Source organism: Macadamia integrifolia, chromosome 2, assembly GCF_013358625.1.
Source record: "Macadamia integrifolia cultivar HAES 741 chromosome 2, SCU_Mint_v3, whole genome shotgun sequence".
Taxonomy (NCBI): domain Eukaryota; kingdom Viridiplantae; phylum Streptophyta; class Magnoliopsida; order Proteales; family Proteaceae; genus Macadamia; species Macadamia integrifolia.
Window position 1 is genome coordinate 17,670,317 of NC_056558.1, and position 27,956 is coordinate 17,698,272.

The 27,956-nt window shown below is 36.9% G+C and overlaps 3 protein-coding genes across 5 annotated transcripts; all 3 read right to left on the reverse strand.

The window, feature by feature from the left end:
- Positions 1-205: 205 nt before the first annotated feature.
- LOC122093351 (NAC domain-containing protein 2-like) lies at positions 206-1,796 on the reverse strand. Its single transcript, XM_042663674.1, has 3 exons — positions 1,481-1,796; positions 1,097-1,371; positions 206-990 (listed from the first exon to the last, which is right to left on the reverse strand). The coding sequence occupies exons 1-3, from the start codon at positions 1,638-1,640 to the stop codon at positions 538-540; spliced, it is 888 nt and encodes a 295-aa protein (XP_042519608.1). The 5' UTR covers positions 1,641-1,796; the 3' UTR covers positions 206-537.
- Positions 1,797-13,700: 11,904 nt separating this feature from the next.
- Positions 13,701-27,634, reverse strand: LOC122059961 (pentatricopeptide repeat-containing protein At1g71210, mitochondrial-like). Of its 3 annotated transcripts, none has more exons than XR_006134186.1 (5): positions 23,997-27,634; positions 20,008-20,130; positions 17,655-19,388; positions 14,792-14,886; positions 13,701-13,986 (listed from the first exon to the last, which is right to left on the reverse strand). XR_006134186.1 is itself a non-coding variant. In XM_042623066.1 (2 exons), the coding sequence occupies exon 1, from the start codon at positions 26,621-26,623 to the stop codon at positions 24,002-24,004; it is 2,622 nt and encodes an 873-aa protein (XP_042479000.1). In that variant the 5' UTR covers positions 26,624-27,634; the 3' UTR covers positions 18,741-20,130; positions 23,997-24,001. The 3 variants fall into 3 exon arrangements, 1 of the variants encoding a protein (XP_042479000.1); XR_006134183.1 differs by having other exon boundaries at positions 19,991-20,130; XM_042623066.1 differs by lacking the exons at positions 13,701-13,986; positions 14,792-14,886 and having other exon boundaries at positions 18,741-20,130.
- Positions 14,788-21,869, reverse strand: LOC122064034 (proteasome subunit beta type-3-like). The gene is made up of 5 exons (XM_042627733.1): positions 21,821-21,869; positions 20,008-20,130; positions 19,254-19,388; positions 15,691-15,851; positions 14,788-14,886 (listed from the first exon to the last, which is right to left on the reverse strand). Exons 1-5 carry the CDS (start codon positions 21,867-21,869, stop codon positions 14,788-14,790), a joined length of 567 nt encoding a protein of 188 aa, XP_042483667.1.
- Positions 27,635-27,956: the final 322 nt, after the last annotated feature.

Genomic DNA, 27,956 nt, shown 5'->3' on the forward strand with positions numbered 1-27,956 from the left:
GGATGTGATTTCTTGAGGAAACTTTTCGTGCAAATGCAGCCAAACACAACCTTAGTAGGAAAGCCCCAGTATGTCCCGTGTCCATATTTGAAATCCATCAGATGAAATTTTGCAATCAATTCAATTTACATAAATAGCCCCTTAGATGCCCATCCAACAACTATTGTCAGCTCGAATGCTTAAATAGTCTCCAACACCACATGTGTTTGTTTCCCATGAAAACATTTCCCACTAAACGAACAAAAAATCAGCTACAACTACAAGAATAGAGTGGGACCCACCAGTAGATCAGTACCCACAATAATGAAGTATACATGCATATATACATGTTGTATACCTACAAATTCTTATCTATACTATCATTTGGAAGATCTAACAATGACCGTCCGATTGCCCAACCCAAATGCTAACACTTCCCACAACTCGTCTCCTGTTCCGCCCTCGCACGTGCACGCTCACAGACTTTGAATCTCGTGTGCCATGCAAGCATCGAAGATTCGGTTTTTACCATCTGATCCGCCCGACCCGAATCCGACCTCAGAAGGGTTTCGGCAGATACATGAACATGTCCTGCAAGGGATTCTGTAAGTTGCCGTTGGTGTCGTGGAACTGAGTGAAAGGGTTATCTGTAATGGCATCCATGTTATTAAATGGAACTTCGAGGGCTTTTTCCCACCATTTGGGCTCGCTCTGCACCTCCCTCTCGTACGTGAATTCCGGCGATAGCCCGTGCTCGGAGCAGCTGGAATCCGTATGTAACCTCGGTATTGAATCCGATGTGTCCATGTACGGGAAATCGTCAAACAACGGCGGTGCCGCCATAGGTGACGGCGATATCATTTTCCGTCCATTCATCGCCGTGGTTTCCGGCTTCTGGTCAATGATTTCTGAAGCCTTGGTTTTTGCCGTCACCGGTTTCTGGTCGACGGCGGTTTGCTTCTGTATGCTGCCCTTCTTATTGTAGATTCGGCACAGTACCCAATCATCAAGCTGCAAAAGGAATCAAGTTACGTCAGATAAGTCTAGATTGAAGATCTGACAGTTTTACCCCTCTACTACGCATCGTTTTAATTAGGTTAGAATGGTAATTACGTACCCTTAAGCTGTTCTTCTTGCGAGCCGACCTATCGACGTCGGCGAGGCGATACTCGTGCATGATCCAATTGGTTTTCTCTCCCCTGGGTGCCTTCCCAGAATAGAAAACCAAAGCCTTCTTGATTCCGATCGGTTTCGGGTGCCCAATCGGTTTATCTGCTCCAGTCGCTTTCCAATAACCGGTCCCGGCCGCCCGGTTTGGCCGTGAACCGTTTGGGTACTTCCGGTCCCTTGGAGAGAAAAAGTACCATTCTTTCTCACCGTAAAGTGCCAAGCCTGCATTCCCCAAACACAAACGAAAATCACAAAAAGGTTAAACACAGATTCCCAAAAAGGGGAAGGGATTCAAGGAAAATTTGAGGGTAATATCGTAATCTTAATCTACCTGGAAGCTGCCATGGGTTGTATTTGTATAGATCAATCTCTGCGATGATCGGAACTCCGATCGACTGTGCCGCACACTTACGGCAGAGATAGTGCATCACCAACTCCTCGTCCGTTGGATGGAATCTGAAGCCTGGGGGTAATTCTAAATCAGCGGTCATGATTCTTCTCTCTTTGAAAAAGCTTGAGCTTCTTCTTCTTCTTCTTCCTCTGCTACTGCTTGAGATTGAACTTGAACTTGAGCTTGGGCTTGGGCCTGAGCTTGAGATGGTGTTTCTTGCTTTTCTCCTTCTTCTTCTTCGGGAAGAAGGCGCTTGAAACTCAAAACCCAAAAAGAGACGGTCGTATATATAGAGATGATAAAAGGCCACGTGTCTAGATTGACTGGTGGTATCTGGAACTACACGTGAGTGTCACCACCCACCTTAGAGGACGAGGAACGCTGACCGCAGCCGGACACGCGTCAACGTTTTAAAGCTTTTTTCACGACACTTGTCGGCATCTCATACAAATGATACTGTCATTCCTTGCGTCACCTATTTTGGACAGATTCGCAACTCGACTCTCGGCTCTGCCGAACGGACCCTGATGTTTCTTGCCCCCAAGGTCCAATATGAGCTGGCAAATCAACGGTGGGTAGGGCCAGCACACGTCAGCAAAAACCTTTGACGTACGTCATCCATCCTAAGCCTATCCTTCGAAGCCGCATGCGTTCATCCAACGGTAGAGATGGCCTAAAAAGTATGATACCAATTGGACGGAGGAAGGGAATTGGAAAATCAAAGAAGGGAGAAAACGACAAGATATAGGATGACGAGTATGTGGCGTGCTCTGGGCACGGGTCTCGAGAAAAAAGGTTCAGCTCGGTGGAAAAGCACTTAAGTGAGAGTAGTTGTCATCTAGTGGAGTAAACGAACAAAAGTGTGGTTTGACGAGTCGCTCTACAACATTCTTTGCTGACGTGGTAGGCGGCTTACGTGGATAAGGACGAGGAAGACGAAGCTACTCGGAAATTTGTAAAATTTTAAGGGGGGAGGAATATGCGCCCCCTGGATTATATGGCCATCTCCAACCAATGGTTATACGTATCGGTGTGTCCGCATCAGTCAGGCTGGATACCAATACGGCACGGAATTGGACCGATATATCCCTATCTATATCAATATCATATCATATCATATAAAAATATAACACAGGCCTCATGAAATGCAAAATAACATTTTGTTGATGTTTCTTCAATGTTGAAATGAGATGTGATGCCTCGACATTATTAATTTTACATAATATTGTCCTCCATTATGTCATGTAATTTTTTTATACTTGCTGTATTTTTAGAAGAGTCAGGTCTATCCTGATACTATTTATAATGTCTTACTCCAATTAATTTTCACACAAGGTGTCTTTTTTGGTCTATGGACTTTTAAGTTTTAAAAATTCATTGTATTGTATAATATTAAGGAAACTAGAGGTTATCATCTAGTCTAATATTCTCTACATAAATAATGTATGACTAAAGTTTATACAATTTTCTAAACCCCTTGGTACTTTTCTTATTTTTTATAGAGACATTTTATCGATCTTTCAGACGAGTTCAATATTTATCGTATTCTTAAGTATCATAAATTAGGCTTGAAACTGACTTTGGAACTAGAATAACCAATCAGATGGGATTAAACTATTGAAGAGCATATTCGATGACCAAGGGGCTCTGATGCTTTTTGCTTTGACTTGATTGGGAGTGTAGTAGATCAGGGATTCCAATAATATATGAGACTAAACCACGTCAGAAGGAAATCTATCCACTTGATCAGATTGTCAAAATCTTCCTCGCTTTTTCAAGTGGGCTGAGTTGGATGATCCGGATTGATTAATCATTAAATATTTTTAACCATCCGGTTAAGGATGTATGGCCAAGATTGTAGAACATGCACGTGGGGCGAGATAAAAGATTCCGATCCAACATAAAAATTGGGGTTGAGACTTGAGAATATAGTAACAAAAGTCCTATATCTGTGGTGAAGATTAATTATGTAAAAAATTGTGGGCCCTAGAAGGAAATAAATAGAAGGAGCACGATCTAATGCGTGGAAGCCGGCGGAATGTTGTTTAGGAATATCACATCATTAGCTAAGTGGGTCGGCTTGACTTTCCGCCTTTTACTTCGTTTCCTTCTTTTGGTCAGATAAAGATGGGTTTTGAAAAATACTGAAACAGTCTAAATGAGGTGAACCTGAGAACAGTTCTTTTGGAGTTTGAACATTTTAATGAAAATCATTTTAAGGTTTTTTTTTAAGAAATTAAAATAATAACAATACGAAAAAAATTAAGTGTTTCTGCACAAAAATACTTCAAATGATAATTCTTCAAAGTGAAAAAACCTTTATTGGATTGGGGCCCCTACACCTAGATATATGGGGTGACGGAAATATCATCTTTCCTCCTAATTGGAATGTCTGTGTGTCTCCCCTAATTACTGTGTTTACACAATAATCTCGCGATCAAATAGAAAACCCCAATTGTTCTTTTAAAATGGAATAAATTTTTTTTTTTAAATGTATCTATTTGTTGTATGAAAAATGTTGCACACATGGGATTTTTTTTCTTCTCTAAATACACTTCACTTTTCAAAATCTAATATTTTGTTTAGGGTTTTAGGTATTGGTATTAGATCGGTCGATCTATACTAATATTGGTTGCCACTAATATTGTCGATGATTCAGTACAGATAGAGTATCAAAGTACAGTACAATATTGGTATCTTTGACGACAAATTCGATATATCCAGTATAGATTGTTACCGTTTCGTAGTGGAAACTATCTTGATTTTATTTTTGTTTATTTTTTTCCTAAATTTGAAGAAAATATATTCAAGTATAAGTATCTTGAAATAGAACCAATTGAAAATAAATGACTAACAAAATTAAAATCAAGATAAACATTAACTAGATTCTTAATTAAAAATAAATAATAGTGGACATTTTTTTTTGTTAGAGCTTAATTAAAGGATTAATTTTGATAATCTCCATCACAACATGACACATGCATAAAAAATTCTAAATGTACCAAATTTTCATATAGAACATGTCACTGTCATTAAGGCACATAAGAAGATAATTTTTGGGTTTAGAAAGACTATAAGAAGAAGAAAAAAAATAGTTGGCATGGTCAGATTTTCCTTGAGATTGGAATTCAATTAAATTGAGCAAATGGCCAAATCCTTAACCAAACTTGATAGGGATACAAATCAAGAATGTTGGATCATATCAGAAATAGACACGAAGGAGAAGAAGGCCACCCACCAAAATTTCCTTCAAATGGATTTTATGATAAAAGTCATTAGTGATTATCCATGAAATTAAAAGTTTGATTGAGGTTTGAAAGCTACAAGTCATATGGTCTTTATCATGTTCACCAAGAAAGATATTTCTGTATAGAGATTGTGGAATGTACTTAAAGGTATCAATGATTATGCTTAATATGATCTTATCAATAACAAGATAGCAACAATGATTGATATATACTCTATCCCGTGTTGAAGAGTTTAATAAAAAACTTAAGATACTAAATGGAGTCGTCAGTCACTATTACGATTCTATGTAAAAGCAACTATCTCACATTGGATGCGAATAACTCAATTTGAACATTTATAAAGGTTTGAACACCTTTTCTTTAATAACTAATTTCTAAAAATAAAAAATCTTAAAGCCTATACATTAAGGATTACCAAAGAAATTTCCATCTGAGTAATTATTGAAAACCTAATCAACTGGGACATAGACAAACATATCTCTTAGCTCTCACATGTTTTCTTACCAACTCGACCGACACAGATAACTAACAATTATGACTTCGGTTTATGAAAAAAAAAAAAAAAAAAATTTCAAGTAAAATCTATAAGGGAAAGGTGTTATCTAAGTCGGCAGGTTGAAAAAGGATCTCCAAACCAGGAATTGAGATTTCAATGAATTCCGATCTAGATTGGTCCGATAATAGGGAATCAGGTGAATCTTAACGTACGTGAATATACGTATATATTCATAATCTATAGATATGACATCTATTTTCTCTTTCCTCATTTAATAGATACTATATCCACAGATCAAAGACGTTCACATACATTTACATATGTAAAGATTCACCTCTTCTTAATAGGTTGATTCGATTTGATTTTTTGACTTTAGGTGGGACCCCCTTGTTCACATTTAAAAATTGGGATTGAAAAGTGCACTGCAGTTTTTGGATATAATATCGATATAATAGATGGTTTTTCATTGAGTTAGGTTTCAGAATTTGACAAGTGACCAATTGATACTATTCTCGAAATATTCAACGATCAAAATTATTATATCATTTATCCGTATGACAAAATTGAAGCCCATCATTTGAATTTTATTGAAAAATAAAATATTCTTATATTTTATATGGATTTTACTTTAAAATAAACATAATAAAAGAAAAAACTTGATAATCCAAACTCTTTGACTTTTATTTTTTGATTCACAATAAAGTGATCCATGAAGAGCCACAAAAGACCCACAATAGGATCAACATAACAGCCCATGTAAAGGTCAGGAGAGACCCACAAATGACCATGCTTATTTGTAGTAGAAGAAAAGAAAGAGAAATAATACAGCGGCGCCACCATGGACTTCATATGTAATGAGAAAATCTAAAAATTGAAAACAACCCAAGGCCTAGTCCAAGGGCCAACCTTAGACAAGAGAGGCATGAACCACCAGACCAACTCTAGTGTCCCTTAAAATCTTTGACTAGTAACTTAAAAGAAGTCAATGTGAAAACAAATATTATTCCTCAAAAATAATAGTACCTTGGACAGCCAATCAAAGCAGTTTATTTTATTATATTTGTCTTGTTGTGTAGTATTCAATTAACCACGTGCGGAAAATAAATAACGTAGAAAAAAAAAGTCTACATTCTCAGACCATGAAGGTGAGGTGAAGGTTCATAAAGTAGATGATGATGATAAAGATGATGGATATTTGAATCGAAGGTTGAACATTGACTCATCAAGAGCATATCCTAGGGGGGTATTCCATGAATAAAGGTCTTTTCCTTGCCTTACAAGAAAACCTTTAATTGCCTTTGAACTGATCTAAGGGTTAGTTGGACCAAAGAATAACAACACAGAAATGGATGGATTAGGTCAAAATCAATTATAAGCAAAGGAAATTAATAAAAAAAAAGGAAAATATATTGGTTTTTCTTTCTTTATTAGGAGAAGGATTGATGCTTTGTAAAATTACAGATATGCCATTATCTTATTATTATTATTATAATTTTTTTGTAACAATGCCATTATCTTATAACACTATACATTTTAATTACGAAATTGCTATGTATCTATTTATACATTTTGGATTATTTATAAACGATATGTATATATTTAAAATTTGACTTTTTTTTTTAATTCTCTTTTATCTTATTCTCAAAAGTTATTTATCTTATAGATATAAAAAAAAATTCAAAAATAATTAGAAACTGTTATAGGCTGATTCTCTTTTTTCATTGCACAGGGACAACAACAATGGGTATAGTTTAGCATAGGTATCACCTATAACATGCACCCCTTGGTTAAAATATTGCAAAACCCATGTCTATCCCACAAATCATGCATGGGATTACCATATTAGGGGCCAGCCAACCTGGCACGAATCTTTTTCTTAAGAACAACAACGACCCCCACATATGGTTTTAAGTATTGGTATAGGTTGAGATTGATACCGATACCTAATCGATTCGGATTAATTACCAATATTATTTTAGGGGTAAAACCGTTCATATATATATAATCTGAAAAGTAAGGGCAAAAGTGACCCCAAAACAATATCGGATTAGTATTGCCATATGCTGATACCAGTACCAATAACTAGATCAGTATTTTTTTGTTGGTACCTACTCTATAAGAGGTGGGGAGTGGGGAGTGGGGAGTGGTAATGGCCAAGAGGCTCGAACTCAAAACTCTTGGTGAGGATGGACTTAATGCACCACAACTTCACCAATTAAACTAGGCACCGTTTGACAACGTTCCGTCTGCCGTTTCTGCGTTTTCTTATTTTCAAAAACGAAGAAACAACTTAAAAAACATTTGATAAAGTTGTTTCGTTTCACCCGTTTTTAGAAACATAAATCAAAATTTATGCCTATTTACAGTTCTAGAAACAACTTTGATGAAACAAATCAGACTTGCTTCTTCGTTTCTATAAACGAATTTGAGAGAAAAAAAGGTTGTTGTGCCCATAAATCTCTCAACTATTTAAATCTAAAAAGAGGCAATCGAACCCTCTCTCCCTTTTGGGCATCCGATGATACCATTGGGGTTTTTAATGGCATTATGTCTGTAAAAAATGTTTCGAGAAACAAGTTTATCAAACATAAAAAAATCCGTTTTTGTTTCCAAAAAACGTGAAAAGTTGTTTCTTCTATTTCTAGACACAGAAACAGCAGAAACATTATCAAACTAAGGCACCGTTTGACAACGTTCTATTTCTTCCGTTTCTGTGTTTTCTTGTTCCCAGAAACAGAGAAACAACCTAAAAAGCATTTGATAAAGTTGTTCTGTTTCACCCGTTTCTAGAAACATAAAAACATAAATCAAAATTTATGCCTATATACAATTATAGAAATGACTTTGACGAAACAAGTCGGACTTTGTTTCATCATTTCTAGAAATGAATTTAAGTAAAAAAAATATTGTTGTGCCCAATAAATCTCTCAACTATTTAAACCTAAAAAGAGGCAACCGAACCCTCTCTCCCTTTTGGGCATCTGATAATACTATTGAGTTTTTTCGTGGCATTATGTCTGCAAAAAACATTTTGAGAAACATGTTTATTAAATACCAAAAAATCTATTTTTGTTTTCGAAAACGTGAAAAGTCGTTTATATTGTTTCTATGTTTAGAAATAGCAGAAACATTATCAAATGGTGCTTAAAGTGTATAACCATTTTATTGTTGTTGTGGGAATCCTTTTTCACACACTCACCATGATCATCATGCACAAAAATCCTCTCTAGGGAGGTAGTGAGCGGCAATGAGGATTCAACAACTGGGGTGTATGTCAGGACCCTCTTAATCATTGGATCCTCATTGCCACTCACTGCTCACTGTAGAGGATTAATTTGAGTGTGACCACCATTAACTTCCTTGTGGCAACTTCTTCTTCTTCTTCTTCTTTTCTTTTCTTTTCTATTTTTTTTTTTTTTAGTTCTTGTTTTTTGGTAAATCATGTGGCAACTTTGACACCACATAAATTTTGTGGATATGTTTTTTCATGTCATTATTTAACTATGTATTAAATTTTGGGAAAGGGTTAGATATGTCATCAATTTTCAGTAAACTAATGTCATGAATCAATCGTAAGGTTAGATATAGTAGAGCAAAGAGTTTTTTTTTCAAAGGTAAAAGAGAGGATAACATATGCTGAGTACATGCTGAGCACCTTGGCTATGTGCCGAACATTTCTTTAAATTTTTAGCTATTATGATTCTTTAAATACCATTGTAGCTAGTTGTTTGACAATAAAATCATTTTTTTTTAATGGAATTAATTGAATAGCAATAGAGACTGTTTAAGGAAAAATATCGATCAGAAGAATTTTGACTCATTTGGTTGAGATAGACGACGAAATTTGACATATGGTGTTATCCAAAGACTTTCTCATCTATCCAATAATCATAAGGCAAATCATCTAATATCCATGTGGCATAAAGGTGGTGACATGTGTTTGTAGGCATGGGTTCCTACAGTGGGCATGCAAGAACTATTTTTACAATCCAAATGGAACTCTTTCCACTTTCATCGTTAGGCTCCATTTAGTTGTAAGTAAAATGATTAATTTTTGAAAATGGAAAATTTTCAAATCATCATTGTGTAACTAACTTTTTTTTTTTTGGGTAGAAGTGTAACTAACTTAATACTTTATCAAATATAGATTTTGAGTTTTCAAACAGAATCATAGCAAAAAAAATAAATAAATTTATGTATCATATAATTATTAGATTTGAAATGTTTTGAGGTTAGTTATATAATTGTAATAAAGGCAAGGTTTGGCCTTTATTTCCAACCAGAAATAACCTCATTAAACAAGTCTATCTTATATCAATAATATAATTAAACACCCCTCTTTCAACATTGCAAAAAAATAGATCTAATGTTTGACATTAGTCATGAAATATATGTTCCCAAAGGCAAGAAACAAGACCATCAAATGGGAATTTGATATTATTTAATATCATTTTAAAAGACAAAAAAATCTCAATACATTAATAAAAAAAAAAAAAATTTGTTTGATATGGCTATATACACACATTTTTTTATTTATTTTGCTTGTTTTCGGCTCTGTTGGTTTAAATGATAAATATTTTACAATAAATATATAACAACAACAACAACAAACATAACCTTATCCCAACTGAATGGGGTCAGCTATATGGATCAAATGCTGTAAAAAAATAGAAAGTAAAGAATCATAGAAGATAAGTTAAAAGAAGAAAATATGGGGATAAGTTAAGAGGGTATCGTAGAATATAGATACGTATCATGAAAACAACCCTTATAGGGGGTCAGCAACACGTGTTCTTGTCCTCTACAAAACTCTGTCCGAAGTCATACTAGAGTCGAGCCCTACAATTTGCATCTTTTCGAGCCCTACAATTACAATAAATATCTTACAAGTAAAATAAAATTGAAAAAAAAAAAAAGGGCAAGTGAGTGACATGTAATTTATGCCAATTTTTCAAAAGAAGATGGTGACATCTTGGTTCAAAATAGGACTACCATCCATGGAAGACACTGCCATGACCGTGTGCTTTCTGCTTCCATGTTGTTTATGAATACTAATAACGAATATAATAAAATTAAATTTTATGTTAAAACATTAATTTTTCAAGAAATATTTTTCTACAATTAACGAACAAACAAAACCTTTTTTTTTTTTTTTTTAAACAATTGTCAAAGTTCAGAGTTTCATAACATTTTTTTCCCATTCTGAACAGAGTATGACAAATTCTTTAATTCAAAAAGCAATTGAAATCACCCATACCTTCTGCCATTCCCTTTTCATTTTTGATTCATTAAGATGTTCAATGAAGGAATAACAGGAAAAGGTATTAGGTTCAGTTTGGATAATGAGAATTCAAACTATCAGGAATTATACGCAATTACATTGAATTTGGTGATAATGAATGGCCAAGATAGCAAATTAGGTTCCCATTAAAGCATTTGACATAGAAATGAACTGTAAAGCTTCTCCCCAATGCTTTTTCCAATTTAGAGATAATCACGAAATGGATAAAATAAGATGCCTTCCTGTTTCTTTACCCTTTTACGAGCCACGTGGCAGAAAGATACAATACAAAGAAAAAAGCCTAAGAGAAGATGCTCTTATCTTATATCTCTTTTTCTCAAAAATAAAAAAAAAATAAAAAAAATAAAAAAAAATGGAAAAGTGATCTGTGCATCAATTCCAAATGCTACTTCAAATGCTATTTTGGTATTGGATGGTTGGGTCAGTAAAGATGTTTGAATTCAAACTCCACAATTTTAGGTTGGTCCTTCCACCCTATCACAAGTTAAAGATAAAAGGATGTGGTTCCAATGATGACTAGGTATACCCACATAACCTAGTCCCAATCAAAGAATAAAGTTTAGATTTTTTTTTTTTTTCTTATTACATGGTGAAGAGAGAGAATCTTTTAATCAACATGTTCTCATGATTGAATGGGACTTCTGGAATAATATTGAAGGTATTTTGGACCATATTTAATAGAGGCAAAAAGAACAATAATAACCCAATAGTTAGACTCTTTTCTTAGATGGAGAAGAATTTTTTTTTCCTTTGATATTATCCTTATTCTGTGAATTATATCAAGTCTCATTTTTTAGAATATTCTTAATTCTTTTGTCTTGGTTCTCTACAACTGTAATCGGGATAAGGTTTTGTTGTTGTTGTTGTTGTTGTTGTTGTTTTATTTGCAAAGATCATATAATTATGTGATTATAAATGTAATTGTACTATGTGAGAAGGGTGATGTGGTAATTCTAACAATTGAATATTAAAAAATGATCTAAATTTCTCAAGTGTCAATTTCAACTTTAAATTCAGTCATTTATAATCCTATATATGTATGTTCATGCATCCTCTTGGTAGCCGTTGTGCCTCTTGATATTCGTAGATTTTCTATACTTTATTTTCTCAAATGATGAGAAATGAGTGCAGACCAGATAGGTTACATGGTCCATGCAGACTACAAAACCTCTCTCTCTCTCTCTCTCTCGCTCTCTCTCATTTTATTGTGAAACATCATGGGACAAGTAGTAATCGGTATATAATGTGGTGGTCCAATGACAATAAGGGATCAGCTAGGGAGCTGACCTGGTGGTCTTCTAACACCATTGCATCCATGATCTAATTTTGTGATTGAATATAATATAACCTACGAACATGAATATTTCATCACCTTAGTGAAATCATGCTTGCATCCAGAGATGGGTTTGGTTAGATTTGGTTGTATTTAATCAAGGCCATATTACATTTTTTTTTTTGGTTAAAAATCAAGGCTATATAAATGTTGAATGGCTGGAAAAAGTAGTTGTTGATCCAATTGACCCACTGACCTACCACCAATCGATGAGGAAAGAATCTCTCAATCCAATGTGATTTAACACTATGGTTGGAGTCCTAGATACTAATGTCATCATCATTAACTCTCACTCCTTACAGGATCGAAATATCCCTTTAATCAAGCCAATTATATAGGTTTAGATGATCTCATGGATTAAGGGATTTTCTCTCACCAATTCATGGAAATCATGAATTGAGTAAAAACAATAGAAATGCTCTTTCATGGATATCTCTCTCCAAATAATCACAATCTCCTCTTCTGAAAAATTTGATGACCTAAGTTGGTACCTTTCTACACAAATTGGATAAAATTTTTTTTTACAAACTTTATCATTCGATGGTGCCCCAACTGGTCGGCATGTAATCCTAGACGTGAATGTATCTAATTGGAGAGCCATTGGAGGGAGAGTCATTAGTGAGGATCCTAATCCAAAGAACTTGATACTAAGGCACTGTTTGATAACGTTTCTGCTGTTTTTGTGTCTAGAAACAGCAGAAACGACTTCTAAAAATAGAAACGGATTTTTTGGTGTTTGATAAACCTGTTTCTCGAAATGATTTTTACATACATAATGCCCAATAGTATAATCGGATGCCCAAAAGGGAGAGAGGGTTCGGTTGCCTCTTTTTAGGTTTAAATAGCTGGGAGATTTATCGGGTACAACAACCTTTTTCTCTCTCAAATTTGTTTCTAGAAATGACGAAACAAGTCCGAAAATCATTTCTAGAATTGTAAATAAGCATAGGGCCCGTTTGATAATGTTTCTGCCGTTTCTGTTTCAAGAAACGGCAGAAACATAAATTTCCGTTTCTAAACAGAAACTTAAGTCATGTTTTTAAAAGTCAATAGTAACCAGCGAAAAAATGACCATGAATCATTTCTTAAACCATAAATAGGTAGAAATTTCAATTTCAATTTCTGAAAACAAGTGAAACGAAACATTTTTATCAAATGCTTTTTGTTCCGTTTCTACAGTTTCAGAAACGCGTTTCTTGAAACGTTATCAAACGGGCCCATAAATTTTGATTTATGTTTCTAGAAATAGGTGAAATAGAATAACTTTATCAAACGTTTTTTGGATTGTTTCTCCGTTTCTGGGAACAAGAAAATGCATAAACAAAACGATGTCAATCGGTGCCTAAGGCTTTTGTTTTACAACATTTTTGTGTTTGATTAAAAAGAAAATGGTTTCTCCGTCTTTTTCTTCAAAAGAATCGGACAGAAAATTGACATTTAATATTGAGAAAATGATTGCTATCCTATAAGTGTGCAATTTCCCTCACATTCATTTTTTTCACATGTTCTGAGTTTTTCTGAAAACACCATTAGTTTGGCGTGTAGATTTCCTCCTCACGCTGGCAGCATGGGGAATCCTGTCCCTAAATGCTATGAGTTTGCAATTTTCCTCACATTCATTTTTTTCACATGTTCTGAGTTTTTTCTGAAAACACCATTTAGTTTGGCGTGTAGATTTCTCCTCACGCTGGCAGCATGGGGAATCCTATCCCTAAAATATTTTAAGGAAAACAAACGCAGCGACCTAAATGAGTACGGCAGGGATAAGAAGTAAGCGCATCTGAAACAGAGAAACAATTCTTTTGATAAGAATTTTAGAAAAATTTCTTTGACAGAAGAAACTACAGATTTAATGTCTGATGCCCAACTTTGCTTAACAATGTCAATCTTCCAATGGAAAATCTCTTTTAAGGTTCGAATGGCCTCCCAACAGTCACACATAAAGAGCACAACTTGACTGGTTGAAATCAAAGCCAAACTTGATAAGGTTGACTTTTGCCCATTTTAGATCCCACCAATCAGTCCATTCTTCCCTTCAGGGTCCTCTCTATAACTTATGTTGCAGTGCTGCAGTACAGAAAACAACCCAGGCATGAATTAGCCCAAACTAAAAATCTAGCTGCACACCAAATGCGTAATCTTAGAAACAAAAACGAGCCGCAGAAGTTCGACAGAAGGTAACATCCACAAATCTCTCAATGTTCAAACCAATGAAGGCATCTCCAGACTGCAGAGCTATTCTATTCATCAGGATGGTCCATATTTTTTATTTGGAGGAGGAACCCTGTCGGTCTGCAGTAGGGAATGCCCAGACACAGCCCCTGTTTTCAGGGGGGCAGGGGCATCTTTTCCCGCCGCGGGGGGGGGGGGGGGGGGAATTCCCTCCACTAGACAGGCAGGGTTCTTTTTCCTTTTTTTTTTAGGTGACAGAAACGAGAAAAACCAATCATTGATGAATAGGGTTCTTCAAGATGGTAACATGCACAAAAGGAAGAGCACATTTCATCACCACTATCCAACAATAATAGCATCCACTTAATGAGTACTCCAGCCAATCTAAAAGCAGGCCACATCAATTAGATGGTCCAAACAATTGATGCCACAGATACAGGAGCTTCAGTCAAATAGGTATTAACAAAAGAAGTATAGTTGTCATGGCATCTAAGTGACCATCACTCCAGGCGCAAGGCTACCAAGGTGATGCCTTGACAACTATGTTAAAGGACTCGCATCCAGCAAAATTTCTGAAGATAAAGTTCTCTTTTCAGTCCTTGCCAGCTGACTCCCCCAGTCATGTAAGAAATAATATGGACATCTAATGCATCCAGATACAGGATTTAGACATGAAAAGAAACGAATAAAGAATGCTTACACAACAAAGATGTCGCCACCCCATCCACTCAAACAATTGCGATCCACGGAGGCAAGCAGTGCCTGAGAAATGGTTTCAAATAGCTCTTCTGCTTCCTGAAAGACAATTCAAAAAAGAAGGCATTTAGGATGATTGAAAATTACCATGATTTGGAAATTGGACGGTTCATCAAGAATATAGCCATGATCAGTGGTCACGAAAAATCACTCGCAACCACATGATTTCAGCCTACTCATGCACCTCATCGCACTAGAAAGTCCCCCATATGGGGAAAAATGCAGCTTATGTTTTGTTAGTACTGGAACCAACTACTGCACTAGGCTTTACTTCAAGAGAAAAGGGAAAGGGGGGGGGGTGGGAATGAATTCATCATACTCAATAAAGTTTGGAAGCAATGCACCCTTGCATTTTTCCAGGGAATGAATTCACTTGGCATGGTTTGAATAGGCCTATCCTTGAAACCATGTTCCTCTTGCTTCTTTTACCAATGAAACCATGTTAATGCAATAGCAGTTCCATGGCTAGACCAACTTCACCCATTCTCGAGACCTAGAATGAGAAGAACAAGTTCCATACCATGCCAAGTCCAAGGTCATGGTCATGGTCATGGTCCTGACTGCCCTCAAAGGATCAGGCATGTAAAACTCTCTTCAATCTATTACACCCCCTAATGCAGGAGTAGATTACAAGAAGCTAACCCCCACAGTGTATACCCCAAACAAGACAAATAATATCCCCATCAGCTAGCTTAGTAAAACTCAGAAATAGATCTTAGGAGATAAGGATTAAAACCAGAATTAATCCCACAAAGACTTAAGAGCAAAACAGTACCGAAATCCCAATCAAAACCCAAACCTAGGAGAGAGAAATACTCCTGCGGCTAGGGTATGGAGAAATACCTGCGGCTGGACCAGGAGACCTCTGATTGAGCTATACTTTGGGTCGATGGAAGCCCTTGATGAGAGTATAAAAACCTGAAAATATGAAGCTGATCCAATGGCTGATTGAGAAGATATGATTCTTCTTGAATTCTGACCTAAAAGAGAGCATGGGCAGAATCCTGCAGGAACAGTAGCACAGCAGTATCAGATGGTCTTCCAGGGATGATCGATTGGTCCTCTTACAGTGTAGAACCAGTCCTCCAAAGGACCTACAGATTTGATCCCAGACTTGGCAGTAAAGAGGATCGATTGACCTCAAGATCAAAGATTCTTTGAGGGGCGATCTTAGGATCAGGTCTGAGATCTTTTTAAATCGATAAGGCAGTAACAGTGAGCAAACAGAAAAATACTTGCAGGAAAATAAGAAGAAAAAACAAGATGGAGGGTTAAGAAGGATGAAAGAGAATAAAGGAATGGGTATCTCACCCCTCAGGTTTTGGGTATCACATCCCTCCAAGGTTTAGGCATCTCACTTCTCAATAACAACTTTTAGCTAAAAACTAATCACTCAATAATTCATGCATTAAAATCTAAGAATTATGTGTACATAAACTCCTCTATTTATAGAGGGCAGAATAGCAATCAAACTATAACTAAGAGCTAGTTTCCAAAGAGGACTAAACACTCCTAGTACAACTAGGACTTGTAATAGACTAAGACTATAACTCTAACATGGAGTAGGATTGACTAACTAATAGTCCATATAGGACATTATAATCGGTGGAAAAAACAACTTAAATAAAAGCACTTAATAAAATCTCATTTTCCTACTTTCTACCCATATTTTAGGCCCATTAAAGTAGCCCATTACAAATAAAACCCATGGGATGCCCAACACATACATAACCCAACCCAAGGCTTATTTGTAATATAATAAGTCCATTAAGTGACTTATCTACATCACCCCTACTCAAAACCTGGATTTCCAGTCATGCAGAGACAAGTTGTTTCAGCTCAACTTCCCTCCCAACCCTCTCCCCCCGATAACCATGTTTCACCTCCTTCTATTTAAGCTTTGTTTTAGAAGGTTGATTCCTCAGATTTGTACTTACTTCCCATTGTCACTTTATTCTCTTAGCATCCGTTTGGTAATGTCTCTACTCCAAAAAAAATATTTCTGAGTCATAAATTTATTTAATTTTGTTCCTTTGGAGTATTTCTGTAGGGAAGAAATGTGTTTGGTGACACTTAGTAAAAATTATTTCTGATCAGGAAAGGAACAGATGCATGTTTGGAATGGACAATAATTGAAGTATTTCTCCCACTTCTACAAATTTACAAAAATGTCATACTTCACTAAATATTAGAAAGACATAGAAACACAAAAGTAGAAAGCAAGTTCATAACATTCAATCTCCACCCTTCAACATCCTAGAAATCAAACATACTAACATAACCAATTAGAAAGACATAGAAACACAAAAGTAGAAAGCAAAAGAAAGATCCATGAATGATGTGGGTCAAATGGGTGGGATTCTTTTCCCCTGTTTATTTACACAATAGAAACATACGGATCATAAAATCAACTGGACTCTCTAATGGTCCATGGGTTAGTCAGCATACCTGAAATTATTACAAGATAGAAATTCATGCAAGTTCAGATTCCCCCAAGGCAAAACGCAGCATTAACAAATTAAAAATAAAAAATTAGAACTTCATTTATCATCTTCAACATTATGAACTCTCCACACCCTAAACCCGCATTCAAACTGAAAATTCACAAAAACCTAACAAAAAGAGTAAACTAAAATAAACCTGATTCAAAGAAACTAAACCATAACAATCCCATCGTTGCATTTGATGCCGACGATAGTTCTGTTAACAAAACTAAATATTTTAAGAGACAGAAATGGGTATTAAAAAAAGGGTGGGGGGGGTGGGGAGTGGGTAACAGTTGAGAGAACTGGAAATGAAGATGATACCTGTTGTAATCGACGGCTTTGGCTGCGTATTCAATCTGAAAAACCCAGCCACTGAAAGGTCTTAACAAGTTCCAATGCTACTCATCCTTCCCTAGGTTAGACAAGCAATTGTATATCCAAACATCATCAGATTCAATAAGATTATAAAATGCCACATTAAAGCATACAATGTTTGGTTTGAACATGATAGAATACGATTAGCATGTTTCAACAAAGAAAAATATAAACCTGATAAGCATATGACTAAAATGGCAAAGTGAATCCATAGTGATTGCCAGCAAAGTTGACAACTGTAAAATGGCAATCACAAGATGAAACTATAATAGTATGACAACCAAAATAAGATGATGAAGATGAAGATGAAGATGACAAAAAATTTTGGATAGGTATCCTACATATTACCTGAATTCTTTGTGGTTAAAGAATCTAGTGGTCACACTCACATGGTGAAAACAACATACTGTATGAAGAAACAGTTGAATGCCACCATAATGAAATACTATCGAACTGATAAGTATCCAAGAAATCACTTTCTCAAAACTAGGTATCTGAGTTGTCAAGAGTTATATAAGTTACTGGTAAGAGAGAGTAAAACGAATAGAACCCAGGTGTATTGGTGTAAGAATGGTGAATTGCTGGTGAATTGCGATTCAATTGATGATGACAGTGTAATGGAACTACTGCTTCAGTCCCGTGCCATAATGACAGAGGGGGGAAAATGAGGTAGAAAGAAGGATAGATCAAATTCTGTTCAACTTTATTTCGTTGTAAAAATTTATCAAACAATGACTGTCATGAACAACCAGGAAAACATAACCAATTTGTATCATGAAATTTAGAGCTGGGATTTTTATTTCCATAGCCCATGTATCATTATGACATTATCCTCTAAATGACTACGTTTCACCACAACTCCCCCACTCCCCAACTAATAATAATAGATGAACCTCAAATTGCACTAAGCAAAGGACTAGGATGAACAGATTTTGAAGCACAACACTTGAAACTTATAACCGTACTCCTAATTTGCAGTCCAAGCTTAGAATTTTTCAGAACTTCATTAGAAATGAATTAACATCAGTTGAATTATGGGAGAATGATTTGGTTTGTCAAATATGACAGAGGCCAAATTTATTTATAATATAAGAAGGGGTTACAAATATGGATGTTAGATAAGGATGAGTCACAATCCTTATCCTACATCTACACACGGAATCTACTAGATACATTGTACCTTGACACTTCACGCATGCCCAACTTGCAGATAATAGGAGGAAAAATGTTACAATGTAAGCCCTTTGTAAACACATCGGCAAACTGATTCTCTGAGGTGACAAAAAGAATACAAATTGAACCTTGGTCGAGCTTCTCCTTGATGGAATGACTGTCAATCTCAATATGCTTTATCGGTCAGGCTGAACTAGGTTGTTAGCTATACTGATGGCAACCAATCTCAATATGCATAGGCTCAGCAATAGTTATCACAAGATCACTGAGTAACACCCTAAGCCAGATAACCTCACAAACACCTTGAGCCATTGTCCGGTACTCAATATGCATAGGCTCGGCAATAGTTATCCCTAGATCACTGAGTAGCACCTTGAGCCATTGTCCGGTACTCTGCCTCAACACTGGATCTAGAAACCACATATTGCTTCTTTCTCCTCCAGGTAACCAGATTACCACCAAGGAGTGTGCAATATCCAAAAGTCGAACGACGATCATCAACTGAACCTGCCCAATCAGCATCTGTAATGTATCATTTTATTGTCACTGGAAACTACATGTTTTGTGATCAATCTTTGTAAATCCTGGACTGAAGATTTGGGACACTACTGAGATATTAGTCATCCAATAAGAATTTGCATGCAAAAATGACATTTGATGGTTTCAATTTTTATGCATAAGAATTGCCTCGGAAAAAAAGTCAGAAACATCAGATAGTGCCAAACCACAGGAACATGAATTTAAAAATATTCCATTGAACTTGCGGAAAAAACATCCAGCAGATCCTTGGCTATAGAATCAAGAAAATGAAGGGTCCAAGAACCTTTCAACTATTTATTGATCATAGAAGCCAAAACTTCTGTAGAGCGCTCCAGACAGGAAGTCATCAACTCATAAATTAAAATAAAAATAAAAAATAAAAAAAAAGATATATCCTGAATGAAATGCAGTAAGAATTTAGATAGTCCACATGTTCCAGCAACCTTCTGACAGTCCAGACAGCCATTTAAATTGTACTTCGTTACCAAGTGATGATAGGAGGAAGATATAGTAAATTAAAGTGCCCTGATATATAATCCAAGTTCTGTAAGGGCCCCTTATCGAGTCACCTGTCTCAGGTTCAAACCTGATAGCACAACATTTGAGTTATAGACTCCACCAAAATAAGCTATTATGGAGCCAAAATGGACATATAAAGCCACCAAAGACTTGCAGCTTTCAAGCAACAACCTCAAGCTTCTGAAAGAACCTGTAGAAATGGGTCAGATAATAAAATCAGTCAACAACTTGTAGTCATAAATTTATTTAATCACTGGGAAGAAGATTTGACGCGTTTGAATAATTAAAAATAAGTACATGTTTAAGGCCACGTAGTTTATAGTGAAAAGTGAAACTGCATTAAGGGCAACTAAGGCTGTGTGTGGTAACAATTCTGGTCTCAAAAAGTACTTTTGACCCATAAGAACTTTGTCCTTATTCTATTCACACAGAGATATTATGAGTAGACTGGTATTTGGTAACCAAGAGAAAAAAAAGTGCTTCTGGAACAGGAAAAAAATGGTGTTTGGCACTTTAACAGAATCACTTCCAACACTAATCTATATTTACCAAAATGCCCTTTTACTTAAATATTTACGAAGATGCCATTACCTCTAATATAGCACCATTGGACCAATAATAGTGGTCATAATTACGAAAATTCCACTGCAACATTTCACATAAAAAAATGACATTCCCACATATCATACCACTGACTAAGAATACTGCTAATAATTACAAAAAAAATGCCAATCCAACTTTTCAGAACTCATGCTAAAGGTCTCGCTATATATTTTTACAGTACTAGCTGCTGATCCCAAGCACCAACCTTCCTAACCAGAGCCTGGGACTGGCAGTACAAGAAGACTAGCGGAGTTTCCTCAACACTGGATATGGATGTTCTATTTAAGGGACTGGGACTATTATTTCTGAATGCATAAATAGCTGAAAATATGAAATATCATATGCATGGTAGGGGATTACAGTAAGAGAAATGCACAAGAAAAAGAAGAAGAAGAAGAAGAAGAAGAAGAAGAAGAGAAAAAAAATGAAAGAAAGAAAGAAAGAAAGTAGCCCTGAACTATTGGAGACAAAAACTGTAAATATAGGTGTTTGAAAAAGATGGGCATGGTTCTTCCAGAAGCAAGTTATTTTATTGTTTTGTTTGTTTACATGGTGCACCATGCATATTCATACAAGCTGATATTAATACCAGTTCATTTTTGCATCATGTAGGCAGTTATGCATATCCTTTTTGATATCAGGTCACATTAGGAGAATTGCAACTAGTAGTACCTGAGAGTTAATTGCCTCCATTCATCATATGGCTACAGACGTAAAAGGATAACCGGCATTTTTAAATGGGTGAGAAGAATCAAATCGACATCCATAACTGGCACATATCCCACTGGATTTTTATTATAAATTACATACTTTAAACACAATCCTCTTTTCACATTCATTAAGTACAGATCAGTAATCCTGCATATGTTTAGTCTCAGAAATTGAGCATAAAGGTTGTGGATTGGTGTTTGCAAGGACATCAAAATTTTCACATGTTTTTTACATAAACTATGGACCTTATTCAACAGTTATGAAGTTTCTATTGTAGAAACCATTTGGTGGGGGGGGGGGGGGGGACTGGAGAGGGTTGGACTATAAAAACCATGAGACCTGCAGAAAACACAAAATTGATGCATCTTGAAGCCAATGATCAGGTATCAAATTTTGTGGTGGGTCGAACTCTAGCTCTGATTCCCCGTGCAGTGAAGGAATTACTAACCAAAGTATTGAAGAGTGAAGAGAACACATCAATGTATAATTATTACACCTAACCCCCCAACTAAAAATTTACTAAAAGCCACACCAATGGATTGATGGATGACACTCTACTTACTAGCCATCATCTCCAACAATTTCCCTGTAACCATAAAGCAGATCAAGTGCCATTGGAATGGAAGCATAAATGTTCACATACCAATTTGCACATCAAGTACAATGCCGATTCTATACAAAGGGAACATAAACAAGGGGTTTGCAAAAATGTTTTACGTGAAGGGGCTTGTCCAAAAAAAATACACACAACTTGTCTTGGAAAAAAAAAATGAGAAACACAAGATATCCTAATTACCATCTTGTTCTCCTTCCCAGAAGACAAAAGAAGCACCTTCCCATCAACAATATCAACAGCCTCAATCTTCTTTCCCCCAATATCAACTCTGTTGTTGACTTGTTGTTCAAGTAAAGCACACCTTGCTTAATTAGGTGGCAGGCAGCTGACTAACTCTCAAGAAAAATAGTGAAAACATAGCGATCAACAGAGAAGCATTGAAGACTCTACCATAACCAAAGAGCATGAAAGACATCCCCAGCGATCCTTTCAATGGTTTTCCATTATAACTGTGTCTCAGCTACAGTCCTAGTTGCTTCAGTAGCCTTCAAGGCCTCCAGCAGTCCTTCACCATGGGCAAAACGAGTTACTTCTTCCACGAGTTTATCTTGTTTGACTTGCAACTACTAATGCAGATGATGAAAAATCAAACATGTAGTCTACGTCAACTAACTTTACCCCAATGCAGTTGACAAAGTCATCCCAAAAGTTAAAAGGTGATGTGGATCTGGGTTCCAAAAATTGGACTCGGATCGCTTAGGGGCCCACCCAATTACCAAATAACTCACCCAAGAACAGAATGGCAGAATTGTAAATAAACAGAAATTTGCAAAGGATGGCAGTGTCGTAATTACTTTGGAATTTCAACTTAGAAGATAAGGTGAAAGGGGTAAATTAGGAAGGAGGAGCAAAAATAAGGACAGTAGTGGTTAATGGGAATAGGAAAGGGTAATCCTGGAAAGAACAATTAAAAAAAGACAAATCACTCCAGAGTGGGGTGGTTGTCTTCAACCTCCCGATTGAACGAAGCGAGAGGCGGAAGAACAATACCTGCTACGATGGGCAGAACTCCTTCATCTGAACCCAGATTAGGTTAAGATTTTAGAGCTTAAATCTCAACTCAAGGCCTTTTTGAATGCAACTGAAGAGCTTCCAGTATTACAAGTAAGCACAAAGATTTAATCTGGTCAAATTGTACCAGGCGGAAGAAAGGGAGGCAGGTTTCTGTTTCAGTGTGAAACCTTCAACAGAGGGCACCTCCAACTCTTATCCTCTAGGGTTTCGGTCGCCTAGGAGAGGGAAGCCTTCGATCCAAACCTCGACCCAAACAGATCACACACAAAGGAGCTCAAAGCACTTGAGTAGGGCTGCAACTATCACAAAAAACAGGGCAGCAGCTAGGTGTAATAAACAGAAACAAAGACAAGAAGGAAGAAGATGGAGTTGAAGAAGAAAGGGAAGGGAATAAAAGAGAAGATTTCAGAAAGATGCATGGAGGGAGAAAGCATTCACGGCAATCATGGTTTCAAACCCAAAAATCTCAACCAAGTTTTAATTCTTCAAAATCTGAAATTTCCATTAGTTACATCAATATAAAGGCAAGCAAAGTGTAACAATGGAAGCTAAATAAATTGGAAACTACCCTAAATAGCAACTAAAATAAAATCTCCTATTAACTTAACCACACCCTTACACTAAAAATTAAAGGAAACAAATAAAAACTAAATTACTCCCAGAATTTCCCATGCCTAACTGCGTCAAAAGGTCTTTCAGTTGAGTTGATCAGTTAATCATTGCATAGATGATACTTTAACTGCACACGCTTGCAAACAAGCAAACACGTGCATGCATCCAAAAATACAACTAATACCTCATATTAAAATTAACCAATAATACCCTACTAAATAAAGCTAGGAAAAGATTTTCACCTTAGAAGCAGCAAAATGCAGATACACAATTCATAACTAGGGGATCCAAGAAAAAAAATCCTAATGCGTCTCCCAAAAACAAATAACTTCAATGAAAAGAAATAATTGTCTTTAGCAACTAATGGCGTCCAACAGAAAAAAAGAGAATGATCAGATCTTATTTAAAATAAAATATGCTTCTAAAGCTTATTATTAAACGTAACATACTTTTTTTTTCTTCTTTTTTTGGGTCTTGCAGCCAAGCAACTTTGTCATTACCTGTATTATAAAAGTTGTCTTGTACGATCAGTTGGGTCAAAGCCCTTCTGGAGCATTTCATTTAACCACCTCTTAGCCTCGTTGGTCCTACCATGTTTGAATAAACTATGTACTAAAATGTCATAAGTCCACCGGTTGGGTTCATATCCTTTCTCGTATATCCTATTAAACACCTCGTAGGAGTAGTCCATCGTCTCATTCATGCTCAATCTTCTCAATAACATATTGTATGTGTAGAGGTCCAGGGGAAAGCAGTGTCCTATTGCTTCTTCCAAGTTCTCAATATTTCCATCAACTCTGATGCGACCAGAAAATGCACCAACTAGCTCACCTAGTGTCAAACTTCCAGACAAAGATGCATCTTCAAGCACACCACCTGACCGAACCCAAGCCTCATAAAGTTCTCGACTCCTCAAAGAATGCAACAAAAGTATGTTCCCGATAAAGGAAGAAACATGACGACCAGATCTCTGCAAGTCATCAATAATCTTTACCACCATATCATAATTCTTATTTGAGCACAATGATTGAACAAGCTCCTCATAACATTGGATACTGGGAACCAATCCTTTTTCCTTCATCTCCATCAAGAGTTCCAATGCTATATCTGGCTTGTTAGCTTTACAAAGACCAGCAATCATTGTATGGTAGAGCTTTCTACCAGCCTTTCTTCTCTTGCATAAATCAACAAAGAAATTCAGAGCATCGGAAATCCGCTCGCTCTTTAGATAACTCTGCAGCATTAGAATATCAGAACACAAATTGGGCTCCATTCCACTTCTTACCATCATCTCAAAGGCTTTTCTTGCCAGATCAGGTTTTTTGGCGTGGCCAGCCCCATCAATAAAGAAGTTGTAATCCCGACTGTTGGCTTCATGATGAGACAACTGCATCTCAAGCAGTTTGAGAAACTGGTTTTCAGGATTCTCGGCATCACATAGGCAACGAATAACAGATCTGTATAAAGTCCTACTTGGTGTGTGACCACTCTCTTGCATTTCAATCAAGAGTCTCGTAGCTATATCCCCCCTGCTTGACTTGTTAAAACCACTGATCAAATTGAGGTAAGTTTTTCTGGTAGCAACTTTATCTAATCTGTGAAGTTCCCCATGTATCACGTAACCATCTTCTACCCTCTTGGCCTTGCACAGAGCTGAAATGAATTTATCATATAAAGCATCATTTGGCACAACATTCTGCTCCAAGGCCACAACAAGAAGCTCCTTCATCTTATCCAACTTGCCCTCCCTGCACAAAGCATCTGCAAGAATAGAGAAGGTCTTTCTGCCAGGGAAGTAACCTTGCTCAATAGAATTCTTCAATACCCGATATGCCTCATCAACACTGCCATCCCCACAGAGAGTATTAATAAGATAGTTGTAAGCCATGCTATTTGGAGAGAGACCAAATTCTTTCCTCGAATTATACAAGTCAAGAGCAACATCCACCATTCCAGCCTTACAAAAAAAACACAATGCTGCATTCATGGTAACCTTATCAGGTGAAATCTCTCCTTCTTTCATCTCCATCAACAAATCACACACCTCCTCAAGTCTGTTTTCCCTCAAAAGCCTGCAAATCAAAATATTATAACGGAACAGGTCAGGCATGTATCCTTCTGCTAACTTCTTACTCTGTACGAATTCCATAGCCCCATCCACTTTCCCAGCTTGAACAAGATCTCTAATCCATACGCCATAAATGTGCTCCATTGAGAACTTTCCAATCCCCTGAAACTCATCCATCAATCGACGAGCCTCCTCAAACTTATTCTGTTTACAAAGAGCATCTATAACAACGCAAACCACATTTTCATTCACTGCACCCCCATTGCCGACCAGCCCACGGATGAATGCCACTGCCTCTTCCAACTTTTTCTGTTTAACAAAACTCTTCACCATTATACCAGAAGTTATCTCACTCTCGAAGCCTCTCATTTTGATTTGCTTCGCAACAATTTCAACTACATCAAACAAGTTCTCCTCCACCAATGCATTCAGAAGCACGTGGTAGGAAAAAGAATCCAAATCGACCCCTGTAAATCGCATTCTACCGAACAACTGAAGGGCAATCTCAGGCTTTCCAGCGACAGAGTATCCCATCACAAGTGTATCGTAGAATCTGACCTTGTGCATGTACCGCTGACTCGTATAGGTCTCGAGGAAATCTATCATGATTGACATCAATTTGGCTCTCGACAAAATTTTAAAAATTGCATTGAACGTCGCTCGGGTGTGATGGTAACCAGGTTGGCGCCCAGCCCAGTCGAAGAACTTCAAACACGATAACACGTCCTTTCCATGATTCAAAACCTTCAAAACAAAATCTTCCGAGAGTCGAAGTCCCAAGCGAGAGAGGGTGGATTCAGCAGATCTTCGAGAGATCAAGTCATCAGCTTGAGAAGACAAGATCTCGAAAATTTGATCGAGCAAGGCATCGTTCCTGCTTCTGAACCAGTCCTTGAAGGACGAAGCAACCTCCTTGGAATGCAAATCACCAGTTCTCTCGAACGTTGCTGTTGCAGGAAATAATGAATGGAAACAAGCAAAGGACGAGCATAAGATAAACCTCTTGTTGACTGTGGGGCAAAGAAAAACCCTAACTGCTAAGCATTTGAATGTCTGCATTGTTTAGCAGAGAAAACGATATTGAGGCTTAACCGTCATAGCAATCCTGAAACAAGGTGAACCTCAAAAAATTGTTTTACGGAATAGCCGGAAGAAGGCATGGCCACATAACCTAGCATAGAAGATAAACTGAACACGGATTAATTTAGCGAACTTCCAAAGGTGTCATAGAGCTCCAAGATTCAGGTCACAAGTGGAGATCTTGCTGGTTTCGAGCTGAAGAAGAAAAAACAACCTTTCAGGTACATAGATTGTTCAAACATCAAAATCCAACTCACACTCAAGCTAAAAGTCAGTTCTTTAATGCCACAGTCGTAACCCTAAAATTGGTGTGTTTTAGATAGGGTTAGCAACACAATCTCAACTGCCGACGCTTCCAAAAACCAGTATCAAGCAACTTCGGGGATGGGGGATATTTGAAGTCAAGATCGAAGATTCTCCTAGGGGGGATGTGGGGGTGGTGGCTGAAATCAACGGACGACCGGAATCGCTCTGGACGTAACCACCACCACAAGCAAAAATAACCGGAAACTCAGCAGCGGCGGCTAGGTTGAACCTCAGATGCTCGTATGAAAGGGTCAACAAAGAAAAACGGGTGCGCCTGCTCCCATAAAGCCTTCTTCTCCGCCTCAGGCAAAGGCTTAAATTCCATCAGATGCTGAATCTGCAGGTCTAGATCCGCGCACGACGGCACCCTTTCTTTACCCACATTATCTGCAACGCAAAGCGATTGGCAAAAATTACGACACCCAAATCCAACCCGAAACGCGACTGCAGATCTAGTGATACCAACTGAGAGATTGCCAGTTCAATTTCAGAGAAGATCGGCGATAAATGAAATTAGGCTTCGATCCTCCTTCGTTCTTTCCTCGCAGTTAAGCTTTTTTTTCTTCTGGTTTCAGCTGTTCCTCTCCCTCTCTCTCCGGCTTCTTTCGTGAACCCTCTTTTCGTTGTTCGCCGGCTCAGGGCGAGAAATATTTTATTACACCGTGAGAAAAAAATTTGGAATTTTATTTATTTATTTGGTAAAATGTAAATAAATAAAATATAAAATCTTCTATCCGATGGGCCTATAGAGTATAGGCATCCAAATTCCAAAGTCTAAAAGGAAACAAAAATAATAATAATAAAAATAAAAGAAAATCATACAGAATCTGTACCATTTTCTTTTCCAGATATCCAAACACAGCCAAAAGGTGGTTCATGTTTTTCAACCATGCAAGCGAAGATATTTATTTCCTATTTCATCCTATTGAGCGCAATTGGCTAGCCTAATGGGCTTTACTAGGGTCACGGGTCAACTTTTTTTTTTTTTTTTTTTGTTAACGCTGGA

What these genes read in the sequence shown, in the direction of transcription:
- LOC122059961 (XM_042623066.1), bottom strand. Translation starts at nt 26,623, where the DNA reads ATGCAGACATTCAAATGCTTAGCAGTTAGGGTTTTTCTTTGCCCCACA.
- LOC122064034 (XM_042627733.1), bottom strand. Translation starts at nt 21,869, where the DNA reads ATGGCACTTGATCTGCTTTATGGTTACAGGGAAATTGTTGGAGATGAT. An exon ending in GTACCGGACAATGGCTCAAG is followed by an intron (nt 15,852 to 19,253) that starts GTGCTACTCAGT and finishes CTGTTCCTGCAG; the next exon opens with GATTCTGCCCATGCTCTCTT. An exon ending in GTCTCCTGGTCCAGCCGCAG is followed by an intron (nt 14,887 to 15,690) that starts GTATTTCTCCAT and finishes ATTGTCTTTCAG; the next exon opens with GAAGCAGAAGAGCTATTTGA.
- LOC122093351 (XM_042663674.1), bottom strand. Translation starts at nt 1,640, where the DNA reads ATGACCGCTGATTTAGAATTACCCCCAGGCTTCAGATTCCATCCAACG. An exon ending in CAACCCATGGCAGCTTCCAG is followed by an intron (nt 1,372 to 1,480) that starts GTAGATTAAGAT and finishes TGGGGAATGCAG; the next exon opens with GCTTGGCACTTTACGGTGAG. An exon ending in GCAAGAAGAACAGCTTAAGG is followed by an intron (nt 991 to 1,096) that starts GTACGTAATTAC and finishes TTCCTTTTGCAG; the next exon opens with CTTGATGATTGGGTACTGTG.